Below are 27,761 nucleotides of genomic sequence, written 5' to 3' on the forward strand. Positions count from 1 at the left end.
AAAAAATCATGTGCATAAGCTTTTGAATAATATATTTAATGTTTCGACTTAAAAACATATTTTAAAATAAGGCATTTTATGGATTTTTTGATTAAAGATTTTCCTGTCCACTTACCGCACGAATGCATATCCTTTGTCCTTGAAGACCCGTATCTCCTGTATTGTGCCGTACGGCGAGAAGGTCTTCTGCAGGATCTCCTCGTTGAGGAAGCCGGAGAGGGCTCCGTTGATGCCGCCACAGTAGACAGTGCAATTGGTGGGGCTGCTCTGGTTGTAGACCTCGTCAAAGGTCAGCGGCTTGGCGTTCACTGAGGAAGAGCGAGATGTGACAGTGAGATGCGGGATGGCTGGGTGGTTTGGATTGGATGGTGCTTGGTGGTTCAGTTGGATGCGATACTCACTGTCTGCCTTGGTTGCCGGCGGCTTTCGTGTGGCCCAATTTGTGCGTATCGAGCGCGAGCCCAGCCATTGGCCATTCATTGCAGTGATGGCGGTTTCCGCCTCCTGCAACGAGCCAAATTAAATGGAGAGCGCAATTAGCTAAGAGCCCATTCCATTTACGCGGGCTTGTCTAGCCGCTTAAGCCGCTTACGGCGGCTGCTAAGTCGCCTCGAAAGACTGCACTTGGTTTTTAAGTAGAGATCCCAGCCCAAAAATTTATAAACAAACAGCTCAGAAAGTGTTAAGGCAGAAGCAACCAAAGTAGCACTTGGAGAAATATAATTATTCATTAACTACTCGCAATCCTGCCGAAGTGAGCGGAAAAAGTTTACATTTCTAACAATTTAATGTGAAATAATTGCTGATTAAATTGTTTTTTTTTTATATTTAAGTAATGCAAATGTAAGTCTAGTAATAATTTTTTCGAGTGCCTAAGTAGCGACGAAAAAATAAAAAGAACGTGGAAAAACAATCGCGTTGGAAAGTTGCTCCTTGTGGTTAGCAGGCGACATTGTAGCTGCTGCTCTTTGATTTTCCTTGGCTGCGTTTGTGTAAAGTACAGTAAAAGCGGGGGGAAGTGGGCGGCGGTGGAGGGAAGGGCGGGCTATATACGTAGCATTTACAAGGCCGTGCACAAATTATAATTTCAATTTCGCATAAAAGGTAATTCGTGCGTATCAAACGTGATTCATGCCGAAATGATTGCAACTGCCAGGAGGTCTTGCATGCAGTCTGCTTTCCCTGTGTGCGTGTGTGTGTGCGCTTGAGAGTATTTCCGTGTATGTGTGGTGGGCGTTTCATAGCAATTTACTTGCGGCACACCAAAAGACCGAAGACCGAAGACCGAAACCGAGCGGAGCCGGCTAAAGCAATGCAATGCAATAATGGCATTTGCGGCGCTGCAGACGCTGCAGCTGCTCATTGCACGTCCTTTAAATGGCGGCAAAGTCGAATCCGCATCCGGATACGACTGCGGCTGGCAGCAACTGTAACTAGGCACCTACAACAGCCCGCCCACCTTCCATCCTTCTTCCCTTCTTTTTTTCCATTAATTTTCCTACTCTTTGTGGCGGCTACGTGCAGCGCTCGAAATCAGCGTTGACGTGCACCGGCTGAAAAACGACGTTTTCCAACCGAAAGCAGACTCGAACTTTAGAGGGGAAAACTTTCGAGGGTTTTCAAGAGCAGATCTCACTCGAGGGGTCTGTAATTGCTAAGCGTTTATAGACCTTCCTCAATCCTTAAATATATTTGATTCTCATCCAGAACCAGGGTCTGGAAATAGTACAAACATTTAAGCTCAAATCCATTAATTTTCCCAGAAGCTCTCGGTAAAATATATACAAATTACGCATTAAAGTCGTTTGTTAAATAGCTCTTACATGGTACTTAAAATCGCTCTGCGTAAATTGCTGTGTATTGGTTTTCTTGGCCCTGTAATTTAACCACTTGAGTAAGAGTCAACAATTGAGTGCTTGCCCCGTCAGCGATAAACCACGCAACTGTCGCCCAACTTTGTCCGTAATTTAATGTCTGCATGTGTGAGTGCCAGGATGTGTATGTGTGTGGACTCCTATGTTTGCCTGTGTGCGTTTGTTCCCGGGCAACGTCGCTCAGCTTGCGTGCGTGCGCATTTTTATGCATTGCCAGTTGCATTTTTCATATTTGCATAAACTATAAATTTTACATTTTTTAAGCGATACGCATCGTTGATTACATATACACTCACGTTCCCTCGCTGCAGCAACAGCAACAACAGCAACAACAATAACGACAGCAATGGCAACCACAACAAGAACAAGTCCTGCAAACAATACCACAATACCCATCCCCCCTCCTGCGATTTTCTGCCGGGCATGAAATGTTATTTAAATATTTCACCAATGACTTTACGGCAGCTTAAAGCCTAGCCCTTTTCGCCTGATTGTTCGTCCTCTCGCACCGGGAAACATCCTTCAGGATTTATCAAAGGACAGACACTTCAAGTGCAGTTACAAGTGCAGCTGTGCCGCTTTCTTCTTTGCCAATTCCAATTGCAATCGCATGTGTCAATGAAAATTGTCTTGCCATGATTGTGTGTGGATTAGAGGAATGAGACGGAGAGTTTGTTAGAACAACTTTGGCCCTGGCTAATGCAATGGCCCGGACCAGACACACGCACACACACGCAAAAACTTGTCCTAACTGCAACGGACATTTTCGGTCGAGTCCTCCAGTTTTTCCAGTTCTCCCAGTTTTCCCAGCTTTGACAAGTCTTTGAAGACAGGAAACTTTATCAATCATTTTGGTGGCAAATTGCTTAGAAAACAGGAAGTGGATGCTAGTGAAAAGAGAAAGCAAGTTAACAGAATAATTTTTATAAAAATAAATACAAAATGAATACTTGCTTCGATTTAATCCACCTTGACTCGGAAATCTTCAAGCACCCTGAATGAGTTGATTATAGCACAATTTCGGGCCTCAAGAGCCCCTCAAGTAATTTACCAATTCATCTTGCTCAAATTGGGAGCCCGATGACCGCAATATGGCACCCACTACGACTTGTCGAACTATTTATGAAAGTCCGGCCCAAAAACCGAATCGAAACCAAAACTGTTGTTGGCAAGAATGCCTAGGCTAATTGCAAAACTACGGCATTGGCTCAAGATCAGGAGACAGACGACAATGGAAACTGGTCTGGGTTTTGGCCCATTTCGCATCATTGGCAGTTGGAGCGACACATTTTCTTTGTGTGCGGTTTTGGCTGTTGTTTGTTGACTGGGCGAATTTAATTAATGGTGAATGGCAAATTTGCAGCTAATAGGAGGAAAACTTGAATCGTTTTCTGGTCTGTCGCTGTGACAACTAACTTGTCGTGCACTGAACAAAAACGAGCTTCACTGGGGTGATAAAGTCCTAAATATTTCCTTCAACACTTTGATGCAGATGGAATAGATACATGCATATGTCACATATATTTCTGCAATCGTGAACGATTCGAGCTTAAACTCGCCTTTGATTAAAACTTCGGGCCTGCTTCGAAGTTTTTCCTTGTCGCTGGAAAATTTCCTAAATGACAACTTCCGCCTTCGAGATAAGTTAATTAATTTTCATGGACATGGCTGGCTGAAAACTTTTCCCCTTCCGCGACACTCAAATTTAAGAACATTTTTCGCTGCGTACAGATTGAATTTTCAGCGAAACTTGTGTAAAGTCAACTGGGACCTAGAGTGAGACCCGGGTCTTTTGTAAATATTGATTACTTGATAAGGCGCAGAATCCTTTAATGCTGCGTACCGTGGACCATGGCCAACAGCGGAAACGAGTTGGGATGGACCAAAGTTTCCACGGGGTGGTGGGGTGTTGGAAACCAGACCAAAAAGGCGAAATACCTTCATTAAGCGAATGAAGAAAAGCAAAAGTAAGTTGAAGAATTTTTAAGTGGTTTAAAAGGGTTTTGTCATACTTTTCATGTGGATCTCGACGGGATCAGGAACCCTTTATCTTACGCCACAAAATGGGGGATGCCGCTGGTTGCGGCTGACGTTTCGTGTGTATACAAAACACCGTAAGCCGAAAGCAAGACATTTTAAATGTTTATTAAAACAATAAGGAAATGGTTTGTGCCAAAAACGGAAAAGGCCAGGCGGAAAAGGAAAAACTGTAGCGAAAGAAGGTGAAAAAAGGCCAGCTCGACACACAAAAAGGGGATAATCCCCGCCCGCACATAGACGACACCCTTGGCACATGGACACATTCAGGGAAAATAAGAAGGTTCTGGCTCTTCATGCGGCGACCGTTTTGTCTTAAAAAGGTAGCAGACGCCCAGTATTTAGTGTTGGCCAAGTCCCCTTCTTTCTTATTTTTTCATCGGCTAAAAGGTTTTCCTGCCTTCCCAGCTCCTAAGCTGGTTTAGCTTTGTTCTTCGGTCAGATTCATTAACGTGGCTATTTAGATAAGCGTGAATGTAACCAGCCAACCAATCCCAATCCTAGTCCCAATCCCAAGTTGAATATTAAAGCTGTCCAGATAAAAAAAAGAAAGAAACCAGCATCTCAGCTCACAACTCGCAGTTCCGATGATGATTTTTTGATATTTATAAAATAACTCAAGTGGCAAATCGTTTGCTCAGTGAAAACGCTCTTCCATTTGCGGACTTCTCGAACGATAATGATGGTCGGCATCCAGCATTATGATGTTCTGGCCATCGAAGGGCGCAGATAAGGCCCAGTCATCTTTGAATCTGTCTGGGCCAGTCAACGGTAAAAACTGTTTTCATTCCGCTTAGGCCCAAAACGCTTTTCGATTTTTGACCACACACACATCCAAGTTTTTGGGGGCTTGGGACTGGGTTGTGGGAGTTGTTGACCAAAAAATCAGTATTTCACGCTAGAACGCATTTTTGTCAAGGCATAATTCCATGGGATTTATTTATGTATGTCAGCTCTGGCCGTTGTTTCCCACTCTACTCTAACATTTTTTATAGTTACTGCCTCCGAGGCTTGAGCTTATGCGTGTGTAGGCAGTTTGTAAGCCGTGGTGTCCCTACATCGCCCTCAAATCACTAGTTCCTGAATTATTATGGAAAGCATAAAATGAATGTCCAGGCCATTTATATTTATAACCGAGTTTTGTACGCTTCAGCAAATTTATTGCCTGGCTTGAAATTAAATAAATTGAAAAGCACTGGGGCGGGGGAAAACTTTAAAGGCGGCCAGAAATATCGGAAATGTTTTGGGGTATTGGCAAGAAATCTGTTTGACAAATTAGCTGTGATTTCTGCATATGTCCTGCAATAGAGCAGTGTCCTTTGAAACCAAATTGATTTACGCTTGCTTGGAGATTGGTTTACATTTTTGCTGATATGCGTATATACTTCAATTATGTGTAGATGAAGCACTTTTTATTCAACGAACACATAAATAGGTGCCCAAAAAAGTAGTTAGCATCGAAGGGGCAATCAATCTCATGGCGGTTGCTGATGTTTCTCATAATTTTGGCTATGGCAAGACGGCACGTAGCGCAAATTAAGGCCAATGTATGCGGAATGCTTTTTAATTTAAGTGCACATGCACATGACAAGCAGGCAGCAGGAGCAACACGCAACGGAATCATAAAGGAAACATCACCACTGCCATTGGAGTGGGTGGCTGGGCGGTTGGGCGGTTGGGTGGTGCGAGGTTAACCACAGGCATTCTGTGCGCCGCGACAACGGCAGCAGCGACAACAATAAGAACAAATGATAATAATGCAACAATGAACTGCACAAGAAGATGATGAAAAGAATGGGGGGCGTGGCCGGGAAGTCGACATTATATCTTGTTCGCTGCACACATTGTCAATTCGCTTGCCTCCTCCTCATGCATTTCTTTTATTTGTATTCGTTATTTTTTGTATTTTTTTTTGGCCCTGCTGCCATCTTCTGTTGTGGCAACTTTTAAATAAATTTAAGTGCATTATACAACGAAAAATCTGTCGTGGCAAGCAAAACGAGGCAAGGCGGTGGGCGTAATGCGATTAAATGCATCTCGGGCCCTGAGCCTGCCTTTGTCTCCATAACGTTGGCAAATAAGTTTTGTGTCAAAAAGAAAAGCCACTCAAGATGCAGCAGGCGGTGATTTCCTCTTCCTGAATGTGCTGATCGCCCTTTATTTTTGCCATGTGAGTATGCAATAATATGTTAATATCCTCGCCTGTGTGACAATAACAGAAGCCGTCGGCAATGGCGAAAGGCATTAGCATTTCCGGTGGAGCAGATAGTACTGCACGGGAAAAAATACTTGCCTCCAATCATACTTAATTTTTTATTATAAACATAATATGGAAATCAATTGAGAGGTGTCAATGGAAAGATATCTTCTTCCTTACAAGAAAAATACAATATTAACATTAGTAAGTGCCTGTATCAAGTGCACCTGATTGATTGCTGGTTTCTCCGAGTGTATTCCTACCCTGGCATCGACATGTTTATTGCGTTTAATGCTAGCGTAAATTTTTTCGCACTCGCTGGCGTTGTTGTTGTGATTTATGATGCTAATGACACGCAGACAGGCATCGTCTTCCCAAGAAGAGCTACCCATGCAAATGCTCAGCTTGCCTTGATGGTTATTAAATTATGGCAATTTGTATGCGTCGCGCAGGAGGTGGAAAGGCAAAGGAGCTGGCTTGAGGGGGGAGGTAATGCTCTGGTGTTTATTTAAAACATGTTGCCAAACAATTTACGTTAAATATTTCTCGAGATGCTTGAGCAGATCTGGCATTTTGGCATTGGGTTTATGCAAAGCCATGGCGATTGGCAGAATTTCATGCGCCGGCAAACGGAAGTGCTGAATGAAAGAAAACTGTTTCTTCCTTTTCCGCTTGCAGTTGCCATTGCAATGCGCTCACATGCGAGTGTATGCGTGTGTGTGCGAGTGTGTGTGTGTGTGTGCAGTAAGCCATTCGAAAAATAACTTTTCAATTTCCGCAAAACCACAGAAAATATCAACTTTGCACAAAAATTTAATAAAACTTTTCGCATAAATAAAATTTGCATTAAATCAGCTGCAAGCGACGCCGGGTCTCAGGGACAAGGGGGCGTGGCGGCTTAGGGCGTTCCGACTGTGTACAAAACGCATGTCGAGAAACTTAATTTGAAATATTTGAGTTTGCTATTTGGTCTGTGAGTGTGTGTGTGTTTGCACTTCTTCCTCTTTTCGTTTGCATCGAAACTAATCGAGAAAGTTCGAAAATTGGCATCCCATTCCCCACTTGCAGCAGCACAAAAAGTTAACTAGTTAGCTGGGGAAAAGCATTAAGTATACGCCGCATTGGCCATAATTCCAACTAAAACAAGTCAGTTGCCAAAAGGCTGCGAACGGAAAGTTCGCTTTTGGCTTAAATATATCTATACATACATATGTATATCGCCGAATGACAGCTGGGCGGGCGATCCAGTGGGCGTGGCAGCAGCCAAGTGTCAGAGATTATGTTGTATTTGCACACGACACATTCCAACGCAAATCCGCGCTCATCGCTTCGATGTCAAACAAATCATTGGCTTGCCTGCCAAATCATTGGGCCATGTCGGCTGCACACTTCATGGCATTAGCATTAAAATTTAATTAATAATTTGGAGCATTTTGCCGCCTAATTGACTAGCGGCACCTTTGGCTTTTACGCCTTCTCCGGGCACTGATTTGGCTTTTCGCAAAGTACATGCGAGCATAAATCTCCGTTTGTGGTTGGTTGGCTTCGGGTTCTAAGCCTTAAGCTTGCGAATTTTTTCTACTCCACTGGCTGACACGCAATTCACTTGGCTTTAGTCAGCCGCCTTTGATGATTTAAACCATGTTTATGCCACGAGTTCTATAAATTTTCGTAATTTCCACGCCAAGATTATGCATCACAGAGGTAATGGTTGTAAAAAACTAAGAACGCCATAGATCTTAATATTTTTCATAAAACTCTATGACCAGTTTACATCAATTTATTTTCACGTAAAGATTGGTACCGAAGAAGTTTTTAAATCGTCTTGAATTTCAGAAGCTGAACAAGTTTCTTGACATGATTTAACCCCAAGGACCTTCCATAAACTGGGTAAAATCCACCCACTGCCGATTTCTCTGCCTCTTTGTCGAATTTTCTACCTATTAGGCACATGAAATTCAATCACAACACACACACAGGGATATGGAGTCCTGCCAGCAGTTACTTGGACCCTTATCAGCTGCGGTTTAAACATATTGAATATGATGTGTAAATGTTTACAGTGCCCCAAGGGTGGTTTCTTTTTGGGTTATTCTTTCTAGCCTCGGGAGCCCGTGAGATTCGCTGCATCTGTGGCCATAAAAAAACATTACAGATTCGTGAGCCGAACGCTTTTGATATACGAGTGTGTCCATGAGGAAGAGAATAAAATCAAATACTCGCCCCTTGGCAGTTAACCGAGAAAAGGAAAAGCAGAATGCATTAAATCTTAAAAATGTGTGCGCTTCGTTTGGCTTTTCTTTGGCTTATGTATATCTTGAGCAAAAGTGGGGAAAGTGTGGGTGTGGGAAAGGTAGGCGAAGCCACAGGTGTCTTTTGATATGTTAAGTTGCTGGAACGTCAAATGGGATTCCAGCTCCAGCTAAAGTTTCCACTTGTTTTAATTAAGATTTCATTTGCCAAATTCCCCCTTTGTGCGCTTTTGTGTGTGTGCTTACTTAGAGAATTAAACTTGTGTAGCGACTAATGCGAGTTTGATTGAAACATTTCTAATTGCCAGCGAACGAAGCCTTTGATGTTGCAAGTCTGCTGGGATAGCTTACCGATTTCTTGACAAAGCTGACAAAGCCATAGCCCTTTGATTTCAATGTCTGTGGATCACGCACAACTCTGCAGTCTCTGCAAAAAGACGGAGAAAATAAAAAACGTTTAATCTCAAGTAAAACTTTTCCAAGCCAGAGTGGGAAACAATTAAAAGATAGCTTTACATAATTTATTTGGGTAATTTAGAGTTATCTGCCTAATGTTTATACACTTCACATCCAGCACAAAGGTCCTGTTCAGATGGCAGGACCCCTTGAGCAAATTAAAAGGCAAACGTTTGGCCAAGTTGAAGTCGGAAGTAAAAGTCGATGTCGACATGGCGAATCCAATGGAATTACGTGTGAGGAAATATGAAGCGTGGGGCGGAGAAGAGGGATTTCGTAATGGAAGTGCAGAGATATGGAGTGCAGGCCACCGCCTTCGAGGTTGTATCAGTGGGCGTGGCCAAGGGGATTTGCCACCGCCTCCATTCGCTCCATTCGCTCCATCCCCATTTCCCATCCCCATTCTCAATCTCAATACCAATCCCATTCCGAAAACCCGTAGCCCCGCCAAACCACCAAACCACGTGTCGTGCCAAGTCGTGGACGCTGCTGGAGAATCGGGCGTCAGCATTCGGCTTAAATATGTTGGCCCGTCCAACCTAAGCCACGAAGAAATATTTAGCCCCCTTTTCGCTTCGACACCCATGTGTGTGTGCGAGTGTGTGGGCCAACCGCAGCAGCAACAACAAGCTGGCGGAGCTACTAGGCAACCAGTTTAGGCCACTTTGGAAAAGTGTGGGTTCTCTGAAAATTCTGAAAAGAAGTGAGGGCCATTTTAAATACATTTCTTAAAGAAATGTTTATAAAGGCGATTATGTAAATGAAATGCCTCCAATTTCAATTAAGAAAGATTATTAATAAGAATCTTTTTATAATAATTACACATTAATTATCAGAATCTTTTTCATTTGCAGCACTAGTTGTATTGCTTCTCAAGCAATCTATATAGCATCTTTTTTTTGAAAGTGTACGGGAGGCCAGCAAGGCAAACCCGCATGTCGACCACGGCATTTAAAAAAGGCCAACTTGATTGTAAATCACGATAAAAGTCAATTTTTAATATGAGTTTTAGTTTAGTCCGTGTTACCCCCAGTTTTCCCACCCCCCACGTTAAGTGGCTGGCGAAAAAAAGAAGCAAACGTATTTTAATGGCCTTTGGCGCTTTGGCTTTGGTGGGCCGCTTCAAGGCTGTAAATTTATGGGTGGGCTGGCCAGAAGCGAAATTGCAATGCGATTGCCGGCGCGATTCAGTCGATGCACACATAAATATCGAACAAAAAACATATTTAATTAAAGTTTAATATTTATTAGCTACCAGAGGAATTCGGCTGCAATTGCTCGGGGCCGAGGTTTGTCTGGTTTGGTCAGGCGAAAGGTTTTCTGACCGGCGCAAGCAAACACACAAACACGGCATTCTGGCCAACACCAATGCAAACAGGAGGGCAAACACTCTCAGCGAACGTGTATAAATACACTTGAACAAAGTCCTGAACTTGTAAGCAATTTCCTGAGGAACTAAATTGAACTTAAAGAATATTGTTTCGTTCTTAAATATAATACTGACAAGTAAGTACATGGCCTTAATGCCAGCAGATTTCTAGCTTACACTCGTACAGACTTAATTTTGAAGTCTAGCAGTGTTTTTCTCAGTGCGAGGAGCACACACATCCTGGCTGCCTGTCAGCGGGGCTGACTGCCATTGGGAAGGATTGTGCCAACAAATTAAAGGCCAGGACAGTATGTGCACTCCCTTGGAGACCACCCACCCACTCCATCGCCATCTCCCCGGAGTATATCATATTTCACAATCGATAAACATCACAGTTCATATTTTCATAACGTTTTTGTTTGAATATTTTAGCATGCAGACACAACATCAGTGGAGTGGGGAGGTGTACAATTTCCTGCTTGCATGTAAATACAAGTTCGAAAATGTCTGCAAGTGCTCTTCGCTCCACACACACACATGTGAATTGTATATATATAGGAGACTCCATCTGAGGGCTGCAATAATATATTTGAACATTTAACAGAAAACAAACACAACCTTTGTGCCCCGGGCCAAGAGATTTTCGTGGAGGAGCATCGATGGCCCTCGAACTGCGTTTGCCACACAGTTTGTTATCATGCACGAAATGCTTGGGAAATTCGCCGGCAACGGCTGCAGCCAATGGGGGCGGTACATCGGCTGTTGGGGGCGTGGCACCAGCTGTGCCCCATGTTTGTCCAAAGAATTGAGCGACGAAGTCGTTGGGGAGATGCAAAAGACAACCACGAAAGTAGGTTTTCAAAGTGATTGCAATATACCCTTTTCATCTGCCTTAAATGGCAATTATACATTTATCTATTTAAATGAAAGTGATACTAGCTAAAATACATGCAAGTATTTTATTTTCAAGGGACGTATAAAGAGAAATATTTATTTATTGCGGTGGAGTGTCATGGAACACAATTCATGGATTTAAAACCAGTGCCAGGAACTCAGCAAGCTAATGATTCTCGAGTTGTATCACTCAACAATGAAGAACAATTTTAATTCGAAAGCCAAAGGGTAAAAGTTCAAGAACACTTGGGAAAGGGGATAAATGCATGTGCATAAGTAAGATCTGTATGCACATGTACATCCATAAGCCTTTCCGTCTTCCTGTGGCCCCCACTTACTCACGACTCTGGCCAATCAATATATTTTTTACAAATATTGGCAAAAGTTTTGCTCATGGCTTAAGCCCTGTGCCTGATACTCGAAAATAAATTTAACCAGAGGAGAAGGAAAATATTTTGCTATCTTAAGTGCATAAAACTATAATCGTTAAACAAAATATTTCGCATACACGCACGCACTCATACAAATGCGGTTATTTATACTGCATATATATTTTTTTGGCTTTATTCCCAAAGCCTTTGGCCCAGGACTCGAGTAGCTTTTGGCCCGATCTATTTTTGGGGGATTTGTGGGCCGAAAGGACGAAGGAATGTTTGCGGTGTGCGCTGAGCGCATTAGTTGTGGAGTCCTCGCTATTTTGGCCTTTGCAATTGGTTTATGCCAGCAATGCAGCTACCATTCCGGCCCCTTTGCCATGTGTTGGAAATTCTTTTGTATTTGAATTAAAATTGCATAGATGATTTATAGACGCTTCGAAGTTGGCCGGGCGAAATAAACTTATGCATGGGATTTTTGCGCACCACGTTGGTGAAATGGGTGAAATGGGCGAAATGGGAAGTGTAAGCCCATTGATAACTGCATGAGATATAGCTCTTGAGTTTGAGTGGGCTTTTCCCGGTGGCAAACACAAACACAAAATATGAGTGTGATATCGAAAGAGCAACCTTTCCAGCAAGCCAACAAATAAGCACGGAAGCAGTTGAATGTTGGCGTCCATAATTCTTCTGCTCGTAGCCATTGGCCTTTCCTTATCAGCCATTCAAATATAGACATAAGGAAGGCCACAATGGCCAAGACATCGACTAGTAACACATTTATTAGGGCGTAACTCGCCTACGCAACTTAACCAGCAATTTGCAATTTCCTGGCCACTTTAAGAACATTATCTGCACCCCATCGGCACACTTGGCAGACATATAATTTACAAATCGGGCGATCGGAATGGAAGGGGTATAGGAATCGGGTTGGCAGGACATGCTGAACACATCAACAGCGATGGCAAACACAAATTACTCAGCAGTGCAAACAAATGAAAAGCGATAATATCGCGCACAGCACAAGGGAGAATGTACGAGTAGACTGGAGAATGTATATATGTATCTACAGGATTAGCTGAAGCCAAATCAAAATCCTTGGCACTAAATCAATGAATGGCGGTTGTCCTTCAATTTCCTTTTTGGCCACGCTGGTGCAACGAGAAAGGGGAGCTCATCGCATCGCATCTCATCTAGCAGCCAACATCCAACATCCAACATTGACATCATCATCGACATTGAGTTGCGTGTTTGAAATATTGAAATATTTTTGTTGGCCATGTTTACACATCGGGCTATTGACTGCGCACAGTTATTCCGCATTTCGTGTTTTTTTTTTTTTTTGTCGTTTTTCGCCTCCCGGTTTTGAATTTCCATAGCGAATTTTTCACCAAGCATTTTTATTCGATTTGTGTTTGTCTCGTGCTTGCATTTTATTGGCTTCCTCTGCGCCGATAACCCTGATGGCTGATGATGATGATTTCCATTTCCTTGTTCGATTGCAGATCGGGGCGGCATGGAATGGGGGCGTGGCAGAGTTACTTCAGCGCCCGTTCAAATACCGAATACAGTTGTAAATTCAAATGAAATGCAAGCGAGCGCATTGTTTGAGCTCCGAAATGGGTACAAATCGGGTGCGGGGGGTGCAGCTTCAATCCTGGCTTTTTGGTTAGCCAAATATTTAAAGTGGATTTCTTGGAGCATTTCATGAGCTTTCCATTGCGGCTGCCTTCTTTTATTTGATTTGATTTTCCGGCCAGTGGCATCTGCCTTTCCCAGAGAATTAAGTAATAAATTTGGGTTCGAGGCACCCGGCTGCCGAAACCAAATGGCGACCGTGCTGAATTGCGGTGAATTACAAATCCGTAAACGTCGCATCTTTGATGCGGCATGCACTCTGCGAAATGGCCAAAAGTGGCAGAGCCAAACCGAAGGAAAAATAAAACAAGCACAATCGGGGGGAAAAAAAAGCGGAGAAAAGGCGAGCTCATCACGTCCTTGTCCTTGTTCCCTTGGCCAGGACATCCTTACATTTATTTACACCAGCATGCAAAACTCGCATTGAGACAATTTCATGCTCATCTGCATAAAATCAATTCCATTTTGGAGACAATTTGAAGATTGGAATACAAATTTCGAATTATCAACATGGGACCCGACGTCGGGGAGTCGTGGCCAAAATGGCCAAACCGGCAGCGATCGCAATCAGCATTGAGACCTGACCCCCAACTTCATCCATTCTCCATTTCTTTTCAATCCAGCACTGAAAAAAAAAGCTAAGCTAAAAACTCTTCACTTTACGAAGAGACCGCTGAATCGTAAGTTCTAGTTCGGAATAACAAAGCTGAAGTGCCTTTGAAAAGCCTATCTATTTACTGCGCCCTATTCGCCTTCAGTCATTTATTTTCCCAGTGTACAGAAGGCCATCTATCGCTTGACTGGTGCGGATGCGACTGCTTGACTTGTGTTGCTAGTTTTCCTCTTATTTTCGGGAGGAGCAGAGCCTGCCGCTCCTGTCCAGGCATTTACGCCATTCACGATGCGACGCGGCTGCTTTGGTGGCCTCCTCGTCCTTTTCGTCCTGCCAACGTCATGCATACGTAATGCGCCTGGGGATCCTGGCAGCAGCGACTGTCTCACTAATTCCAGGCCAGCCATTACGCGCGTGTGTGCGTGTGAGTGAGTGTGTCTCCAGTGCAGCGGGAAAATTATGTGGTGTGTGATTTGCCATGGACACTGAACGTTTCCCGTTTGCCCCGTCATCCCCCCCCCCCCCCCCCTGCAATCGCTTTTCCCGAGGTTTTCCCCGCTTTGCTATTGAAATTTCCCTTTGAGAGAGACAGAGTGAGCAAGAGGCGGAGCTGATATTTCAGAGCACAAAACGAGAAACAAAAAGGAGAAATTTGCATGCAACTCGTTACGCTTGGCACTTGTGTGTTAAGCCCGCTCGCCCCTTAACCCCTGGCACCCCAACCCTTTTCCCGAGCACGTACCGAAAAGTGTCGGCGGAGAGGGGGTGCGGGGGCAAAAAGCCATATCGATTTTGCAGTAAATAAAACATTCAAAGATTGAAGTTGCCGCTTTTGAGCTTAGCCGAATGGTGTGTGGCCTCCTTTTTTATGGAGTGCGCTTCCTTTTATGGCTTCCGTTTCTATAGCAGCTGCCGCTGCATGGTTATGGTGGCTCCACTGTGGTGGCGGTGGTGGTGTTGGTGGGGGTTCCACTGTGGCGCGCTGAAGGGACACTGCCGCTGCCAAATTGTAAATATTTTTGTCGGCCACGTAGCGGCGCAGGAGAAAATATTGCATTTCTCGCTTGGCATAATAAACGATGTGCCGGCAAAAAACGAAAAGCATGAAAACACAGAAACCGAAAGAGTACCGCCAAAAACCACGCAGAAATACCAACAGCTGCACCGCACAAAGAGCACCACATGTACACACCGGACAATGCCAGGATCTTTGTAAAGGACGAAGGGTAAACAATATGCTACGACGGTCAGCCGAAAAAACAAGAGGAGAAACTGCTTTATGACAGCGGTAAAATCTATTTTTCTGAGAAATATATGGAAATGAAGCGGAATGTAATTGCTTAAACCTGCTATCATTGTAATAAGTCCGATGTCAATTTGATGTAAAGAAATCGGTGATATATTTGATTAGTATGTATTTAAAGCCTTATGACATTGTATCATACTTAAACTTATTACCCGCAAAATTGGAAATTGATTTCCCATTTGCCAAATTTCCGTTGCCTACATTTGGGCGCCAGCTCCTTTTGCCTGACATGCGGCCATTCTTTTTATTCAATTTGCGTCCGCTTAGTTGAATTCTCATCAGCTAAAATCCTTAAATGGTCAGTCCTGTCACATATGGCCAAAACGACGCCAGCGGCAGACAAAACGGGCTGAGCAGGAAAAAAAAAATGCTGGTAAAATCAAATTAAAATGGCGCCGCTGTCCCACAGACACACGCAAATCCAGCAACTTTCCTTCCGCGTATGTGTGTTCAATAAATTATATAAGCTATAGCTTTGCCGCGCTCATCCTTACGGCATTGATTTGACATGAATTATTGCGGGGCCTTCGTCCTTCGGGACAAGAGTGCCAGTGCCAGTACCAGTAGCAGTTCCTAAAAATCTTGCTCGTAAACTTTAAGGCTTCCGTGAGAATGGCTAAATTCCATTAACCGATGCCAGCCGCAGGCTAAGCGCTGAAGTGCATTTACCCACCGACCAACCGACCGACTGAATGAATAGGGCGTTATTTATAACGCAATAGCGCACCCCTGGCGCCCCTTTATGTATCTCCTTGAATCCATGGATCCACGGATCCATGGATGCATGGATCCAGCCCCCCTTGTGGCCACGCCCGGACACACGTCAATAAAACTGCTTCAAACTGTCCACATTGAAGTTGTTGGCCGCTGCAACTGAAGCTGATGCCGTGGCGATAAGGCTACTTTAACGCTGTCCCCGATTTCTGCATGATGCCACACACGGTCGGCCCCTTTCGTGTTTGCCCCCAATAGTGGTTGATGGCCAGTGGATGGGGGCGGCTGGGTGGTGCGCTGGTCTCTGGATGGTGCAATGGTGCAATGGTGGCCGGGTGGTGCGATGGTGCGATGGTGAATGGAATGGCGGTTTCAAACATGCAAATTGCTTGCGGTTCGCTTCGGTTTTCCCCGCCATCGCTTTTCCTCCGCTCACACTCGCTCACCCCTCGGCATTTTTCGCTTTCATTGAGTGCTCCGCTTACTGTTAACTCGACTTTATCCCGTGTGTGTGTGTGTGTTTGTTTTATATGCACGAGTGCAAAATGCAACAACAAAAATCCATTTAGATTAATTAGTTTTCAAGCGAACCAAGGCGACTCTGAGTTCCTGCGGCAAAGCTTAAATTTGCCAGGAAAGTGGTAACGATGCCCTTTGATTACCCAAAGCATGTGTCTACAATTCAATGCAAAGTAATCAATAAATAATTAGTGCACTTTTAAGACTTCTATCCGTAAGTAGCATAATCCTGTTTCTGTTACATTTAAGGCGGCATAATTTACATAAAATTATAATGCCAACAAACTAAAATTCAAGCTTTTACTGCAGAAATACTTGATTTAAAAAGTGTGAGTTCCTCGGTGAGCTCTTTTATTATGCGTTCTACAGAAAGGACGTCTGGAAGTCATAAAAGCTGAAATATTCGCCTTTGTATCTGTGCGGTCCCCACCGAGCAAGTTGAGACTCACTTTCTGCCCGACTGCACTTGGCTAAAAGCACCTGCAGCCCCCAACTGCCAACTGGCCAACTGGCCAACTGGCGTCCGCAAAACGGCGCTTAATGATGCCAAAGATGAGCGACCCCGGCGTGTCAATGGACTGGATGCGACCAGAGAACGGTGACCAGGACCAGCGACCCCCGGACATCGGCTGCATCATCTACATCATCTACATGGCTAACTAAGCGTGGCCTGTTCGGCTGCTGTTCCCTTGGTGTTAAACTTGTCGTACATGCAGCACTCAGCATCCCAGCCGAGTGGATGCACAAAAAAAAAGTAGGATGCGAAAGTAGTGAACTAAAGTTTGCTCAAAAGTTTGTTTATTACACCGACAACGGGCAGCAGCGGCACACAAAAAACTGGAGTGGCTTTCACTGCGGCCAACTTTATGGAGTCGTTTGTAAATTCATCATCTTTTCAGCAGTTTATGCGCCAGTTTGCTGCCTACTTTCGGAGTTAGGATGTCTGGAATGCAGCTCCTTTGTTTCGCTCTATTAAAAACTTGTAGCAACTTGGCTCGTTATCCATTTCATTCTTTTTTTTTTGGTAAGCATAATTTCATCCGGCATTCGTTTGAATGTCACATTGCCGGCCATAGTTTCATTGATAGCCGAGCACTGGCGGCAATTAAGTGCCAGTTCGAAGAAGCCAAGACAAATGCCCCAGACAGTTACTTGAGCTGCGAAACTTTGATTGCTTCGGGCCTGAAAAGGCTAAAAAGCGGATAGCGGGGGTCCAAGAAAGTTTTCTCGGTAAAACTGTGACCCCGCTGACTGAGATAAAGGCTGTGGACAGCATGAGACTAGCGGATACCCCTCATTCAGCTTAATCAATTACTTTATGCGCCGCGACTGCTGAAAATGTATACCTCATAATTCCTGTTCTCTAAATTTCAAAGAACACAATAAACTCTTCCTGGAAAGGAAGAAGGACTTTTTTCAGCGTCATTAAGGATAAGCATCGGTAGCTGGCGTTCGAATTTGTTTGTTGCCATTCTGCACATTGTGCTATTCACTTCCTTGAGATAGCTCTTCTCCATCTCTCCAGATAAAGGCAGCTTTAATTTTGAATTCAACACCAATCGCAGTGGGTGTTCATTTGGCAATACTCATTCTGCTGGGCCAAGCCAAGCCAAGCCAAGCCAATTAAGAAATAATTTAGAGCGCCAACAAGTTAACAAGTGTGGCCTTTCAGTGCCACCTGCCACTCGATGGCCACCTTTTGCTGGCCATGTGGATGGCCAAAAGTCCGTAAATAAAACTTGAGATCTCCAAGCTGACCTGGGCCGTGAAATCCTAGCGAAATCCTTGGAAATGTTTTATTAGCCCTACGTACGCTTGAATAAGCCAGCTTAGCGGAAGCTATCGGATTTTATGCTTTTGACTTTTGCAACGAGTGCAGCGGCGTTCTTGGCCCTCTCAGCTGACCTGGGAGTTGCATTTCCCCCGATTTCCACTCGCTCCCCCGCTTTTCCGACCCCCCTTTTCCTGTCTGTCTTGGCCAGTCCATCGCCGCTTAAGCTGTGTGCCTTGCAGCAGCTTTTCCTGCCGCTTGTTGGTTTTTGTGGCTCTTTGTTTTTCGTTTCATTTTATGTGTTTGGTGGCGAGTGCACCTTGGGGTGCTGATTATCTGTACGTGGCTAATGTTTGGTTTTCTTGTCCTACACATTGAGAAAACAAGTCAAATATATACGAGTATGTCTGAAGTTTTTCCGTACAATAGACTCAATGATTGGGACACAGATTGCGCTGTCTGCTCGCAGATAAATAGTTCGCTCTTGTGGACGATTAATTATTTCCACATGTGCAGCTATTGCAGTTGACAATCCTTTCGCCTCCTTTTGGACAATGTCGATCACTAAGTCGATGACAACCTGAAGAGCATTCCACTGTGGCGAAGATTCCCAACGTGAATTCCAGTTGGAATTTCAGAGCAATGAGGGCCATAATGTTATTGCAAACATTACTGCTTTGGCCAAATATTTATATCGTGAGAGCACTGGCCGTGCATCAATTTTCGATGTTTTCGGTATTGAAAGGAATTTCAGTGCGCTGAGCAACATGTGCTGTAAAATACACGCATCCTGGCTGGCATTCCCATCGTCCTGAAATGCGAGTACAGCACAACAAAGAGCAAAAGAGCCGGATTAATACGGCCAATAGCAACGGCAATGCCCACGATGATGGAGATGGAGCTACACATTCCTACTTTCCGCCGATTGAGATTTTGCTCCTGGCCAGGCTTAGTGCGTCGTGAGTGTGGGTGGTTAAGTTAGAAATATTGAAAATTTTTTTATTGAAGCACGATATATGAATGGCAGACGCAGACTGTGCTGCACAAACACCAATGGGCAAAGAAAACAAACCGTGAAATCAAATTCCATGGCAAAGGAGTAAGCTGTGCGCCCGCCTTGCCTTTGTTGGGAAATATTTTAGATACCCAACAGATGTTCTCATTCGTAAACAGATTTTTAGAAATCGTCTCGGGCCGTGATTTGCATAATGCTCGTGGTGAAAGAAGAGCTTTTCACGCGTTATTAAGAACGGAATCGATTCAAGTCCTCGCCGTTTTCAAGAGCCATGTTCATGAGTTTCTCCCCCGAGAGTGTTTTGCATATCCCGTCGCAGCGGATGTTGCCATTGTCCTTGTCATTAATTATTCACTGGCAGTAGGAGGGATTTGAGGCGAGGGCTTACCAAATCATGAGGTGGGCTCTCATCTCTCATCTCTCATCTAGCAACAAAATAAAGATACGACGCAGACAAAAATGTAACTTCCGGTGGCCATAATTGATGATGTGCTGCCACAGATAAATACAGTGGGCCAGATGGCGAGCCAATGCAGTGGATTCCAGGGGGGGACATTTAATATTGACCCCACTGTTTCGGCAACAAACAGGAAGCAGCCACTCCATAGACATAAATATTCCTCAGCTAATAACGCACACAAAAGCGTACACTTCCGCTTACGAGATGTAAACTTGAGGGTAAACTTTTCCTCCGATTTCCCAGCTGATTGAAGACCGATTTTGTGTGTGCCTGTGTGCTGTAGACAATATATAAGTCCTGCTCGTATATTTTTTTTTGGCTAAGTGTGCTGCTGGTGTTAGCTAGACAAACATCAGCTTCATCATATTTATAAATTAAACGTCATCGATACGATACATCGATTGCGGTTGGGGGAGGTGGCATGTGGTACATGGAGAGAGACCGAAACCCGGCAGACCGAAACATAAAAATGAAATATTTATCATCCGAGGCGGTATCACTCGACGTCCCAATAACAATTCTCGATGGCGAACGTGCGTTGGCATCTGCCGATTGCCGGCAATCAGCGCCAAAAAGGACGAATTCCGACAAATGCGAGTGTTTGGCTGACTGGGAGTTGCAGATACCACTGCTCGTGCTTCCTATCAAATTTGTCATCATTTTGTCATTGGTTTATCGGCAAGGGGTCTGCTTAATTTCCTTTCGAGTGGCTGTGATTGGGCCAAAAGTTGAGGCCATCAATAGGCAGCCATCGATGGTCATTCCCATTCAATTTCAATTGTACAGCGAAAAAAATGTGAATTAAATGACATATTTATTTGTTCTTGAAAGTGGAAGAGTGGTTTTACTATTTAAGCATACAGAAAAACTTGAACAAATATTTCAATCCGTTATGGTCGAAGTATTTTCATAACATCCTAGTTTCAACATTACTTATATTCAATTTAATCAAACTGTTTTTTTTTCAAAGCGAAATAAAAATAATTATTTTCCGTTATAAAATACCACAACTGCGAACTGCTAAATTCCCCAGCGAAGAAAACAATAAGCAGCCACCAAAACGGGAAAAACATATTTGAAGAGCTTAAAAATTTAATGCACAACAAGAAAATTTGTTGAAATGGCATCAACTTTTTTACGGCAATCAATACGAAGAGGCAGCGAGAAAAAAGGCAGAAAAAACAACTTGTACCAATTTGGAGTTTTGTCATAAAAAATTGAAAATGTCAAAAACAACGTGGACGTTTTGCCAGTTTGCTACCACACATACAGGATGTGTGGGTGTGTGTGTGTGTGTGTGTATGCCAGTGGGTGTGTATGTGTGTGTGTTGCCGGCGTGTAGTTGACATCATTGATTGATTTAGCTGTCAATTGCATAATCACTCAAGCGTTATTGTTCGACCGCTGGGTTGTAGTCAGCCTCTCGCTCGCTTTCAGTTTTGGTCGGTTTCCCTGCCACGCCCTCTTTTCCGCCGCCAACGCCCTCCGTCACCGCCCACCCCACCCCGTCTCCTGACTTCTGTTTGTCTGACTTGGCCAAGCCAAATCAATGCGCCACCGGGGGCATGAGTTGCCCACGTGTGCGGCGCAAATAAAGCAGCTGCCCAGTGTCAGGCAATTGTCAGCAAGCCGCCGGTCCTCTAGAAACCACCCACCACCACCCACTGGAACACCCACCCACCACCCACCACCCACCAAGTTGCCTTGCTGCTTGTTGGTGCTGCCCTTGCCGTTGTAATAGTTGTAGCTGCAAACCGCAACAGCGTCAGCTGTCGGTGAGATTGTTGCACAAGCATCCTGAGTCCAGAGTCCTGAAGCACCCTTCTATGTGTGTGTACACGGAGGAAAACTGCTCAATACAACTTCATTAATCCATCGAGTCAGCTTAAGAGTATCTATGAATAGAATGGAGCACTAAACATAATATTGTAATTGTTTGCTTTTCCTCAAAACTTTGATTGACTTTTCGGTGACTTCAGCTGCTCTGGCATTTCTCTCAGTGCACGGGTGCGCCTTTGATTGCGAGCGCGCCGTATGTTTGTGCATGCGCCTCGCATATTGGCAACAGCAATTGATGTGGCAACAAATTAACATGCCGCAAATGGAAGTAATGGCCAAGTGTTAATTGTTGTGTGAGTGCAGCACACACACAGCATTCAGCCACCAAACAAAGCATTGGCCCATTTATAGCCATTTAATAATGACGTGATTTAAAATTGATTTATTTCTATTTGGCGAGCTGAAGCCAGGAATTGACCCACAAAACAGAAAAATCAAGTCACAAAAAAATAATAAATTACCTTCATGGCAGCCCGATTGTCGTTGTTGTTATTTGCGCTGCCTTTGGCCAATGGCATTGTTATTCCTATAATACACAAATACACAAGCACACGGAAACGCAGGCAGTGGAGGTGGAAGTGGAAGTGGAAGTGGGACCAGCATAAGTCCTGTCCTGGCAAATAGAAAAAGAATGACCAGGCTGCCGGAGGGGCCACTGAGCTTGTCTAGGCTTGTAAAAAATGGATATGTCAACGTCCGGCATGTCAACAAGATAACATGACCATGCCCACATCGGCTGCCCCTTGTCAAAGAAAAAGGAAAAAGATGAACAAAAGTTCAAATCAACAAAAGCCAAGTCTCAGCTCGGAGCAACAATTGTGGGCAGAGGCATTCAGCATTCAGCTTTCAGTTTCCATTCCTTTTTTATGGCATCTCTGCTCTTGTATTGCTTACCGAAAATCCAACTCAAAGTCAGCCGAAAGGCTGCTGAAAACATCCTGAGTGGGTGACCTGAATGAAGCCAAGATTAAGCAGCCAGCGGGATAGTTGGCTGCAGCGAGGAATGCGAGTGCACCGGGAAAGTAAACAGGATCCTTGAAAGGATTGTGGGGCGAAGAATTGTAGAATTGGGCTAGCAAATAAGGACTGCAGAGCTTTAACACTTTTGCTTATGACAATTGGTTACTAACTCTAAACTATTCACTATGCAAACGAATTTGAGTTACTCTTGTTGCACAGCCGTTTTTCCAGTGCACAATTATGGCCACAGAGGCCCAGTAAGATGTCCTCGAAGTGGACATAAAGCCTCTACTGCGAAGCGAAGTAATCGTTCGCTGCCAAGTATCCGTTTATGGCCAATGCATTTCGGCTGCTTGTCGTGTCATTCCGGATATCCGGCGGAGTTGCAAGTGCACGGTGCGGACCATAAATCTTTGAGGAGCCAGCGAGCGAGCGGCAAAAGAACAGCGTCCTTGAGTCCTTTAATCGTTTCACAACAACACGACAGCGCAGCACAGGACACACACTAAACAGCTTTCGCCGAATTGCAGTGTCATAAAAGTGGCAGCGCTTTCCATCCACCATCCACCAGCCACTCGCCACTCGTTTTTGGCCGTTTTGCCGCCTTCCTTTTCTGGCCAAAAGCATTTTATCGCTCGCTTTGACGGCTGATGGGCTCTTGTTAAGTCGACCGGCGGAAGCGCCTAAGCAGCTCGCATTTCTGGCGTGTTTTTTTACTGCCAGCCGCATGCAAAATAAATTCGCAACGCGAGCTGCTGATGTGTGGGTGGCGTGGTGGGTGGTTGGTGCGGCTTGTTGCATATATGCGTTGCAATTGCAATTGCACGTCAGTGGCATGTTTGCACTTGACAATTCATTTCATTGTTTGTAGATTGCATTTGTCGCCCAGCCCGCCTCCGCTCCTCCCTACGCCCCCGCTCCAAATTGTTAACGCAGTTTGGTGGAAAGGGGCGTGGTCGTGCAGCAGCTCCGAAATTGCATTCGCAGCACGCGATGCGCGCATTTCACTCGGCCATCCCCTACAATGAATCCCTTTCTTCGCAGTGCACTCAACAAATTTTTATATTGTCTCGCAGGCTTAAGGAACGTATGCCTAACATCATTTTCATTATGGCAGCTTTTATTCGAATATGAAAATATTGATTTGCCACCAAATTGGTTTGTGGCGTATACTCTTTCTTGTGATTGAGACCTAGAAGTTAGTGCCACAATAGGCCTGTATTATTTTTAAGTGTTCCTTTGCCAATGCCTATTCCCGACAAACACAAAACGCCGAGTTTATTTCCCAGCTGCCTTTTACTTATTTTGCACTGTCGCCAGTCGAGGTTGCTACCTTTTTCATGTTTCTCCTGCTCCGGCGAAATGCAATTTTCTTGGCATTTTCGGCAAAACTTGAGCTGGGTTGTTTGAATTGCAGTATGCACGTGGTCAACAGGTTATCCTGTCCGGGGAACGGGTCCTTGGTCCTTGGTACCGAGTCCTTGGCTGCCTGCCTGCAACGTTTATTTCCGCTTTTGTACCTTTTTGGCATTTTTGTTTTCCTTGGTCCTGAGTCCTTGTGCCTCGGCTTTCTTGCGCTCTTTTTTGTATGTTTTGTAGATATTTTTGTGTTTTGTCGGTTGCTGTTGCATTGTGGTTTTCTCATTTATTTTGCGCTGCACTATGCCGCAACATATTGTTGTTGCAACAGGAAATGGCTTCAATTTGCTGTTAACAAGTTTAAAATTTCGCAATTGCAACGGAAATACACAACATGATTTCCACCTGCACACGAGCATTCGAGCATTCGAGCATTGGCACACATAATTACTCAGCCAGCAGTTCAGTTGAGGTGTGCTGGCGAATTAATATCGCCGTCTTCATTTCGCAGAAGCTTTGAGCTGGGGAAAGCTGAAACTAACTAATCTGATGACTTCATCTTCTGCCCGTCTGCCTGCTCAAAGGAGCAAGTAATCAGTCGGTCTGAAAGCTTAGCATCTTGGCCGGCTCATCCGCTTTTGGCCAAAGTCCGAGGACTTTAGACTGCAGCAGCTGTTACACGATGCCAATGAACTCCGCATTTCACATCTGCTTACATCTGGAAAATAAATTCACGCCATTTGGCAAAATCCTCCCAACGTGCACAGCCAGCTCTTTGTGGACATGGTGGGGCATACGTATGTATACATAGTATATACTACTCTGATATATAGGATATGCGAGTATTCATATGCCGTGTCTGGAATTCCTTGGGGTGCGTAGGTGTGGGCTGAGATGACTGTGATAAATCAACAAATTCATCAGGCCGAGACTGGCAGCAGATGGCGACACTTTGGTAGTGGAGAAGACGTTTAGGTGCTCCAGGAACTTTTTCAGATTTGGTTTTTATTTAGAGATATTATAAACTAGACAGACAGCTCTCCATTCCGATAAAATATTAGTTTAGAAAGTAACGTTACCAAATTAAGGGCTTTAAAGCAATAACATAACCATCTAATTAGTAAATTCCTTGGATTAATTAGCCCTTCTTGTACCGAATAAGTTATAAAAGGCGCCCTAATGAACACAATTTTCTGAGAAAGTGGTAGAAGCCGCTTGAATGAAAATCAAATTAACATTTTTAATTTAACCTGCTTCGCCACCTTTGCGTCATTTCAATCATTTCGGGAATTGTCGCTGGGTGCTTCATATGAATTGTCAACGTTTTTATTTAATTTGTTGTGGCTTTGCGCCTCAGTTTTTCTATTTGGCTTAATTAATTTAAGCACCTCCCCCACCAAACAAAATGTCTCATTGCACGATGACAGTGCCGAATGGCCCACACACACATGCACAATTTTATTACCTATTTTAATCATAAAAAGCGCGTGGCCATGTGGCACAGACAAATTGACATTATCATGGCCAGGAGTGGGAGTGGCAACCACCCAGCCACGCACGCATTATCCTTCCACGTCTGTGTACTTCTGTCTGTGTGTGTGTGTGTGTGTGTCTTTCGCTGCAGATGCGTAAGTTGATTATTGAGTGGTGTGAGTGGGTGACGAAGTGCCTGATGGGAAGGTCCTGGCTGGGTATGTTGTTTCTATAATTACGAGCGTGCCCAGAACCAGACTTTGCCCACGGTTCATGCCCAGTTAAATACAGACATTAGGCATGCATAGCTATTTAGCTATACAAACACATCTCACTCCCCTTTTGCAAGTACACGGCGGAGAAATATGTCATTATTATAATAATGTATTTGCTGGATTGATTGATGTTGTGCTTTGTCTTCAATAGAACTACATATATCCGTGAAACTACTTAAGATCGCCTCGCTAATTAAGTCATTTCTCTGTACAATAAGATATGGCTCTATCTAGCCTCATCCAATAAGCTACTAAGTATTTCTCTCACTGTAACTGTTGATTTTATAAGAGCGCGTGCGTTCGAGGATTTCAATGCGGCCGGGTCTCAATTATAATTTTGCTTGGTGGTCGCCCAGAAACGTTATGTCCTTCGTGCGTATTGCAATAACAACAAAGAAATGAAATTACCTCAAGGCACAAATTAAGCGTCCCCACATATGCACTGCATGTGTGTGTGCTAGTGTGTGTGCTAGTATGTGTGTGTGCGTGCGGAGCGGATAATCTAACGCAATTAATCGACTCGTCACTACGCACACACATGTCACAGTCCTTTCGCCGTAGTTGGAAATGTCAGCGGTCTAATATGCAAATTAATCTGAAATTACGGCGCATTGCGAATAGAAGGGGCGTTGACATTTCAGAGAAGGCCCTACCTATTCTTTGGGGGCGTGGCGGTGTCCGCTACTCACGTGTTTTAATTAATTTTAATTGCAGAGCAACGCTGTAGTGGTTCTGGGTCGGGGCATTGCGGCTTTCGATTGGAAAAGATTAATTTGAAATGCATTCAATTCGCCATTGTGCTGCTGGTTTTTAAGCAAATTGATAGACCCTCGAAACTAAATGGAAATCAAAAAGACATTATGCAAATTGTTGCTGGCCCCAAAACACATTAAATTGATATCAATCTACAAGGAAATAATCTAAATATTAAATATGTATGGCTTCTGGACCCGGCGCGTTTCACTTTGCCCATTATTCCGGTTGACGAACCCCTGAACTCCTGAACACCCGAACCAACCTCCAATGCGCAATGCCAGACAAATTCAATCAATCAAACAAGGACCAGGCCAAAAGCAAGGGCAAAAGCAATGGCAATGCCGTTAGGTGCCCGTAATGAAGTCCTGTCCAAATTTGCCTTTTTCTAAATTAGCACAAATGTTCTTTTTACGACGGCCAAAGAGGACCTGGAAGTGGCAATGGTCCTGCCATCGGTTCCGGCTCCTACCTGCGCCACTGCGGCTCCGACTCCAGCATTGTCTCTAATTTCTCATTAATTTGCAAGCGAAATCAGTGAACACGGTGCGGCGCTGCCGAAATGACAACAAGCGAACAGCGTGCACTCAGCAAAAAGCCACCTCATTTGTACGGAAAACCGCTGAAATTGGAAAATGGCTTGCCCCTGTTAGGCTGATATCACCTCTCAAAGTATTGCCACAACATTCTACAAGCACTTCATATCAAACAGCTAAAGCTTCCTTCAATAGCTAAGAACCCATAATAGATTCGTTAGATACAGCCAAATTTATCCGAGTGCAAAACGCCTGCTTCAAAATGTAACGACAAAAGCGAATCGAGGCAACAGGGCGTATGAGCGACCTGTGCAAACGGCGGTTGTGGATGGGCGAAGGGGAGAGGGAAAGAGATGGCCAGCAGGGGCAGGTGGCATCGAATGAATGCTCGTCAGGTGTTTGCGGTGGTTTTTCGAGTATTTTGGCAGAGACCAATGCCAACGAACGCTGTCAGCGGCACTGCCACTGCCACTGCCACTGCCACTGCCAAAGTCAATAAGAGGCTACGGACGGGCAGCTGCCGCTCCGGCTTTCGACTTAATTGAAAGGCGTTTATTTGGCTTTAAAAACGTAAATCAAATTCATTTAATTCCCCACCCCCGACCTTCTTTGCCCTTATCTTTTCTACTTTGAGACGGCCCTTCGGGCGTTTACCTCTGTCCGGCAATTACAGGGCACTCGACACTTGGATGGCTCTGTGGCAGATCTGCATGGCCGTCCGGCATCCGCCACTCGCCATCCGTATCCGCCACATCCGCATCCGGCAGCTCATTTTATAGCTTGTATTTTAAATAAATGTCTACCATCGTCGGGCCCTTGAGTCTGGCCAAGCAAATTTCCGCGCTTACGCCACTTGGGGCAAACAAAAGGCGCTTGACATTGCCCCGGAATTCGCTTTTGTTGGATTAGCTTTGATTAGATTTCTCTTGTTTGCAGCTCCTTCTTCGCCAACCTGCCGCAGAGTGTCGCTCAAGTGCGAGGGGCACCTGTACAGGCGGCACACTAAGCGAAAAACCACGACCTATCTAACGAGCAACTAATTGATTTCATTCAATCCAGTCATAATGGATACATAGC

The 27,761-nt window shown here is 44.5% G+C and overlaps 1 protein-coding gene across 3 annotated transcripts in view; it reads right to left on the reverse strand.

The window, feature by feature from the left end:
* LOC6554276 (nucleolysin TIA-1) overlaps positions 1–27,761 on the reverse strand; it is an 87,828-nt gene that overhangs the window by 2,206 nt on the left and 57,861 nt on the right. For 2 of the 3 annotated variants that reach the window (XM_026984083.1, XM_026984082.1), the window contains exons 4-5: positions 8,712–8,787; positions 116–504 (exon numbers count right to left, since the gene is read on the reverse strand). In XM_026984083.1, the coding sequence (XP_026839884.1) occupies positions 116–504; positions 8,712–8,787 (465 nt within the window). The remainder of the gene's footprint in view (positions 1–115; positions 505–8,711; positions 8,788–27,761) is intronic. The other variant, XM_001981436.3, reaches the window with a different exon arrangement.

The sequence above is a fragment of the Drosophila erecta genome, unplaced genomic scaffold (genome assembly GCF_003286155.1).
Source record: "Drosophila erecta strain 14021-0224.00,06,07 unplaced genomic scaffold, DereRS2 tig00000000-arrow-pilon, whole genome shotgun sequence".
Lineage (NCBI taxonomy): Eukaryota > Metazoa > Arthropoda > Insecta > Diptera > Drosophilidae > Drosophila > Drosophila erecta.